We start from the raw sequence: 7,587 nt of genomic DNA, 5'->3' as shown, positions 1-7,587 counted from the left end.
CGGTTGCAATGTTTCTTCATGGATGGTTGGCCAAACGAAAAGTGTTGGATCCGGTAGAACCGCAAGTTTCTTTGCAGGTCTATGTGCTAACGCAGCAAAAACAAATGTGAGCTTTCACACTGGACGCAAATTGGTCTCACAATGTTTAGGATTTTGGGTACCTTGGATGAGCTTTCCTTGGATCTTTTCATTTTATGAAAGGATACTTTATGTCGACATTGTGCAGCTCAGGACAGCTACAATATGCAAGTGGGGGAGAATGTGACACACCTCACCCTAGGTATGCATAGTTGGCTATAGGAGTCAAACAGAAAGCGCAAGAGCAATCGAGCAACAAGCACGGGAGACTCGCCAACATAGGTGCCACAAAAGTGTCGGCTAAGGAACAGTTTTTGGCCAAGTCATACCAATTCATGGACAATCCTCTGCACAAACTGATAGTGTTATTAGCTAGCCGACCAGCATAATGATGCATATATATATATATATATATATATATATATATATATATGTGCGTAGGATTTTATCATTTCCCATCTACATTCCTAAGCTATCAGAGCCTATAGAGTCTCTCTCTGCAGTACACGCTGTGTCAAGGAGATCTTAGGCACTAACTTTGGACATTCCATCTATTTTTGCCTTGCTTTCACCTATCCTAATATCCATTCACACACTACGGTCTATAAACCTTTTTAAGAGAATATGGATTGCCCACAATATACCAACAACACAGTCTCTCTCCCTCTCTCTCTCACACACACACACACCCCGACATAGGCAGGAGCCTGACCCCTAGATTACTAAGTTAACTATGCAATTATTGTGCTGCAAACACTGAGAGGAGAGGAGAGAGATACACAAACACTCAACTGCATCCCAAAACCCACTAAAGACCCCAACTTTCTGTATTTTCTTTACTATGGAATTGAGATATGTACAATACAAATTTTCTTCACCTTGACCTTCTCATCTCTCCTTTCTTTCCTTGATGACACTGGCATGTGCATCCAAACTTACCAACAGCCAATCTTGATGCTTCGAATGATTCCTTGCCAAAAAAACCAGTTTACTACAATCTTGAGACTACTCTTGTCCTGCCAAGTGCCCACGTCATCTGGCCTGCCCAGATGGGCCCAAATCTGCCCGAAACAACTCTATTGCCTTGTACTTGATGTCACCTGATGTGTGGGGCCTCGCACATGACCTAATAAGCTGCCATACATCTCCCGGCCATAGTAGCAAGGGAACCCCGTTTCCCCCCATTGGGAACGGTGGAACGCGTTCCCCCATCGCGTGGACCAGTGGAACGCTGGAAACGAATGGTGAAACGTTGAGGTGGTCGAAAAGAGGTGGAACGGCAGGGAACGATGGTCGAACGGGAGATGGAACGGGCGAGGGAATGCGAGCCTGCCGTTCCCCCACGTGGGAACGTGCTAATGACGTGGATTTTTGTTTTTTAAATTGAAGCCCGTAAGCCTTGCGCTAGGCGCTTTTCGGAAATTCGCACCGGTCCCGTACGCCTTTCGCCGCCCGTCGCTTTTCGGAGTTCACGCCTGTACCAGTGTAGTCGCCGTTGCTGTCCACGACTCCATGAGTCCACTGCCCATACTGTCCTGCCCGTACGGCAGCTGTTTTGACATTCTGTACTACATAGCACAATCGCCCCAGCCACTGGCAGCCAGGCCCCCAGCCCTTGCACTGTGCAGACTTCCAGTGTACACTGTACACACAGTGACTACATTCATCTAAAAGGCAAGGCAGCAAGAAGCTTTTCTCTTTCTTCTCTCTCTCTTTTTTTGTTTGAACTTTGAACTTTTGGTGTTTTAAAAATTACCTATGGTGAATCACAATCTGGACTGCACACTGCACAGTGCACAGTCTCTCCCCATTAAACAGAAGAAAAAAAAAGGACTCATTTCTCTGTAATGGTTAACTTTGAAAGCCTATTCAACTTTTTGCCCGAATTTGCAGACATCATGGCTTACTCGGGTTCAAAGCGATCGGCTTCGAACGCTACTTGGTGGGACGAGGTTGAAAGGCTAGAAAGGTATTCATCTAAGGGAGGTGCAACACGATGGAAATGCAAGCAATGTAACAAAGAGAAGTCAGGAGGAGCAAACCGTGTGAGAGCACATCTATGCCATGTGAACAATGAAAAAGCACAAGTGAACAAATGCCCAGGGACAACACCTGAAATGCGTAGAGAGCTTTTGGCAAAGTACCCAAGTGAAGAGGAGAAAGCATGTGCACGAAAGAAACCGGCAATTGATGCATCTTACTTCAGTAGACAAGGGGAAGATGTACACTTGGGAGATGGACAACAGTATGGAGGACTTGGGAGCTTTGCATTTTCCCAAGATTCGCAGTCTATGGGTGCAAGTTCCGGCAAGCAGCAAACCTTGGGAGCAGCTTGGAATCCCCGCAAGAAAGAGAGGGTAGATGCAGCTGTTGCAAGGTTCTTTTATCATGATCATGTAGCATTCAATGTTGCCAGGTCTCCATATTTCATTGAAATGGTCCAGGAGATTGCACGGTATGGCCCAACATACAAGCCTCCTTCATATGAGACCATACGCACCACCTTGTTGCAAAAGGAGAAAGCTGCAATTGAATGTGCTTTAGAGTCTGTGCATGAAAGTTGGGCAAAGAATGGTGTGTCACTTATTGCAGATGGTTGGAGTGACACTCGAAAAAGGTCCATTCATGGCATGGTTGCTTATTCTCGAGGAAGAATGCAATTCATTTCCTCACATGATGCTTCTGGGACTGGAAAAACTGCAGATCAGCTTGTGGAAGAGTGGGCCGAAGGTATTGAGAAAGTTGGACCAGAGAATGTTATTCAGTTCTTAGCTGATGGTGAGGCAACAAATAGAGCAGCTGGTCTTAAGCTTGAAGACAGGTATCCGCATATCACATTCAGTCCATGCTTTGCTCATTGTTTGAGCAACTTATTGAAGGATGTTGGCAGCTTGCCATGGGTTGATCCACACATTCAAAAAGGCAAGGAGATAATAAGCTTCATTCAAAACCATCAGTTTATTTTGAATGAATTCCACAAGAGATCGGCCAAAAAGGATCTCTTGAAGTACTCAGAGACACGCTTTGGTTATAACTTTCTCATGATGAAGAGGTTATCCAAAGTGCAATTGCCTTTGAAGCAGTTGGTTGTATGCAATGAGTGGATAGGATGGGCACTTTCTCGCTCAAGAGCCGGCATAGAGGTTGCAAGAACCATACAAGACTTCACATTTTGGGATGAAGTCAATACTATCAATGCTATGATGAAGCCGATCATGCGCTTGATGCGGATTGCAGATGGACGGGAGCCATGCATTGGCAAGGTTTATGAGGGGGCTGACCGAATGATCGAGAAAATAGGGGAAATGGGCTTGTCTGATGAGAAATATGCAGAGGTTCGAGAATTATGTGAAGCACGATGGAATGGTTATCATTCTCCTATGCATGCTGCAACGTATGTCTTGGATCCCGAGTTCCAAGGATGTGGACAAGAGGCCGATGATGAGGTGATGGATGGTTGGGAGACAGTGCTTTCTAGGCAGGTTCGTGATGCAGATAAACGAAGGTTGGTGAAAGACCAACTTGGATTTTATCGCAGCAAGTTGGGAAGGTTTGGATCGGCTGATGCACAGAGAGAGAGGTTTAAGATAGGGGCTGCTTTATGGTGGGAGGATTATGGGGCTCGTACACCACAGCTTCAATCATTGGCAGTAAGGATCTTGTCTAGAGGTGCAAGCTCCTCTCCGATTGAGCAGCTATGGAGTGTGTTCGGCCATGTTGCATCCAAGAAGAGGAACATATTTGGGACAAAACAAGTCAATGACTTGATTTTTGTAAGTGCTAATTTGCGCTTGCTTGGTGATATGGCATCTCCCAAACCAGAGAAGTTTATATTGCTTGATGAGGAGACACATGGACTTGCAGATCCTGGTCAGGATGGGATTGAAGATTTGGATGCTGCAGATGTTGGTCTTGATGATATGGCTTTCTTGGATGACATAGATGATAGTCTCCTTGATGGCATCACTGGCAGTAGCCATGCATGATATCTCCTTACTATTTGCATGTCACCTTGAGGCTTGGACTTTGGACTTGGATTGTTTCTTTTATCTAGGCTGTGCCATGTGGGCCACATTTTGTGCTTTTTGTCACTTATGTCATGTATGATGTGGGCTAATTTATTTTGACTTGTGAGATCTATTCAGTGTTAGTATCTAGCCATGAAAATTATGGTGCACTAGACTTTAGTGTGTCTCTGATTTGGTTATATAAATGAGCATTGTATGTTAAGATTTATCATCATTTCTAGGAATTATCTAGGTCGTTCCCTGTTTTCGTTCCCCCTCGTTCCCGTTCCCCCTTTTTCTCGTTCCCGTTCCCCTGGTGGTGCTTTCGTTCCCTCGTTCCCGTTCCCCCTTTTTCTCGTTCCCGTTCCCCTGGTGGTGCTTTCGTTCCGTTCCCATTCCCGTTCCCGTTCCGTTGCTACTATGCTCCCGGCACATGGCTTAATAAGCTGCAAAACATCTATACATACGTCAACTCCAAGTGGGTTACAAAATTGTGGGGTTCACATGAGAATTGCATGGACCTACCACAGCCTAGCTTGATGGCAACTGGCCTGACATGGCCCTAGACTAGGGATCACAAGTCACAACGGGGCATAGTGCTCATCTAACCCAAAAATGGCACATAATTAGGTCTAGTATGTGTGGGGTGCATGTTACATCCCTCCTCCTTCACTTGTTGAGCACGTGCTGAGGAATCTGCATTGAAACTACATCATCTGCAGCGTCTACACCATCCTTCTCCATCAGCAGGAACTAGAACCATCTTGGTGTCAATGATGAAAAATGCCCTTTTTCTACGTGTTTTTCTTTTGTAGATCCTTCTGTGGTAGCAACTTGAGTGCTCACCCAAAGACGATTTGGTCTCCCACCCAAAGGCGGTACAATTTGGCTGTGAATGGCCTGGATAATGCCGGGAGAGCCGGCAGGGATTTAAACTCAGGATCTCCCCTTTCCCACTCACAAGCCCACACTGCTAGGCCACACACCCATTGGCTATTGATGTGCATACTTATGCTCACATACACTCAAAGCTTTTGTTTACGTTGCTAAACCCTAACCCTTGTGTTGCCAAGTCATGACACATACACGTGATGAATGCGGAAAAATTTAGTGACATATCCACATTCAATTTTCAAACCTTACTACCACACAGTTGGTATAATTTTCTTACTTCTGTAAAATGGGCAGCTCAAAACGATTAATCTAAGCTCTCTCATACGGATTTATACACAACACACACACACCGAAACAAATAAATAAATAAAATGGATTTCTAATTTAAACGTAAAAATACGAGGTTTTCTTACCATGTATCAGATGCGAGAAGAAGCTTGCACCTCCCTCAACTAAAGGTCCTGAATTGTGCTCATCAAGAAAAAATGGAAAATATGAGATTTTAGAAAAGCAAAAAAAAAAAAAAAAAAAACTGGCAAACTCTTCCATTTCAACAGAAGGCATACCTGATCTTTTTCAGAAATCGCTAACACGCAAGTCGGGAGCCGGGGACCTTGGATGAGGAAAAATTACACAGCTAGTTTGTCACACACGCATAGAATAAATGACACTTTAATAGTATTTTTAAGAAGTGCCTCGTCAATGCTTAAATTTAAGCCCATTAAACATTTTGGGCTTCAAATGCTTTTTTGGGCAACTTCCAATCATGTAACCTTATAAATGTACTAACACTCCAAATTCAAGTTGTTTGTGCACATAAATAGAAATTATCTTTTTTTTTTTTAAGTTTGGCATTAGAGAAGAGACGGGCTTAGTACCCATGGGACCCCCCTTATCCCACAAATCAGGGGCAGGGCACATCAATCGGGGTAGCCAGCAAGGTTCGAACCCATAACCTGGGTTTTGACAACAAAACACCTTAGCAACTGAGCTACCGCCCGATGATAAATAGAAATTATCTTTTGGTTGCCCACGGGCGCGTAGATGAGTTGGTAGAACAATTGGGTCCCACTGCAGGTTCGATGCCATCAGGCTGCACAATGTGGGTATGTGTTGTGAGCCGGTATATATATATATATCTTCCCGCAAACACAAAAATTATCTTTTGGTACAATTTTTAGGATGTAAAACACTTATGTTTAGTACATAAGTGATATCCTATTGATGTGATGAAGCTTGAAACAGATGAGAAGGTGGCATCTAGGAGCCTAAAAAGAAGAGGGAAAGTGTAAAAGAAACTTTTGATGAAACCTTACTTTGGGCTTGACTCACCTACTCTTATCATAGTCACATTATGTCTCGCTTCTTCACCTCATATGTCTTTGTCAGTATAAATTAAGGAAAGCCTTAGATAATGGGATCTTGGCCATGTGGCATCTAGGCTATTAAGCACTACTCACAGAGATTTCCACACAGCCAATGTTGACCATCCTACAATTTTCAACCAATTTGGTCGATGTGATCGAAAATGCTAGTTTTCACTTAAAAATATCTTGTGATGTATTATTTTGCATGTGTACCACTAGATTCTAGGTTGAGAGTGTTAGCTTTAGAATAGGTGTTTACGCTAGCGAGGGTGGCCAAATAAGCCCAAGGACCAAACTTTTAACTTTAGAGTGTGAACCCTAGAGATCACCTACAAAACCTAAAATGTAACTCTCACCACTCATTCTCTTATGCATTATCTTGCATCCTTGCCTCTTGTGCTGGAGCTCTTGTGTGCCTGCATATTGTTGTGTGAATGAGTGAGTATGTGAGACCCCCACCCCCTCCGCGATGTCATCGAAAATGCTAGTTTTCACTTAAAAATATCTTGTGATGTATTATTTTGCATGTGCACCACTAGATTCTAGGTTGAGAGTGTTAGCTTTAGAATAGGTGTTTACACTAGCGAGGGTGGCCAAATAAGCCCAAGGACCAAACTTTTAACTTTGGCCACCCAAGAGTGTGAACCCTAGAGATCACCTACAAAACCTAAAATGTAACTCTCACCACTCAGTCTCTTATGCATTATCTTGCATCCTTGCCTCTTGTGCTGGAGCTCTTGTGTGCCTGCATATTGTTGTGTGAATGAGTGAGTATGTGAGACCCCCGCCCCCTCCGCGATGCCCCCTCCGAGGGCGCTGTCGAGACGGAAGCAACGTTAGCCTCTCACGCTCGGGCAGGGATCCACACTCAGGGCCTCGCCCATGGATATCCAGACAAGAGACTAACCCGGCGGTTCCTCCGAAACCGAACCCGGAAAAACTTCCCTCGCCCGGAAGGCACGGGCGATTCCACCAGGAAAATCATTTAACGGGAGAATTGATCTAACGAGTAAAAGTCTTAACTAACCAAACTGATCCAATCGAACCCGAAAGTCACATGGTCAGATCAAAGAAGAGACTTGCACTTGGTCCATAGAATCACCGCTTTTTTCCTCCTTTAGCAAGGCACAGCCGCCGTTGATTCCCTCCCACAGAACAAGGGTCTTCTAGGAATAAATCTAACTAACGTAACTTAAATATTTGTATTGCAGGAATCCCCCGATCCACCCTAACCCCAACGG

At 44.3% G+C, this 7,587-nt stretch overlaps 1 protein-coding gene across 4 annotated transcripts in view; it reads right to left on the bottom strand.

Annotated features, from left to right (window-relative positions):
• The window catches only part of PEX4 (peroxin4), a 13,056-nt gene extending 7,366 nt beyond the window's left edge, over positions 1–5,690 (bottom strand). Inside the window, exons 1-2 of one of the 4 annotated variants that reach the window (XM_086783935.1) lie at positions 5,546–5,690; positions 5,393–5,440 (exon numbers count right to left, since the gene is read on the bottom strand). Coding sequence is in view for 2 of the 4 variants with exons in the window: in XM_086783933.1 (XP_086640059.1) it covers positions 5,393–5,395 (3 nt within the window). In the remaining 2 variants the exon portion in view is untranslated. The remainder of the gene's footprint in view (positions 1–5,392; positions 5,441–5,545) is intronic. The other 3 variants (XM_086783933.1, XM_086783934.1, XM_086783932.1) reach the window with 3 other exon arrangements.
• Positions 5,691–7,587: the final 1,897 nt, after the last annotated feature.

This window comes from Cibotium barometz, chromosome 46, assembly GCF_041138505.1.
Source record: "Cibotium barometz isolate CiBa-2024 chromosome 46, ASM4113850v1, whole genome shotgun sequence".
NCBI lineage: Eukaryota > Viridiplantae > Streptophyta > Polypodiopsida > Cyatheales > Cibotiaceae > Cibotium > Cibotium barometz.
This window is presented reverse-complemented; position numbering and strand designations above follow the sequence as displayed.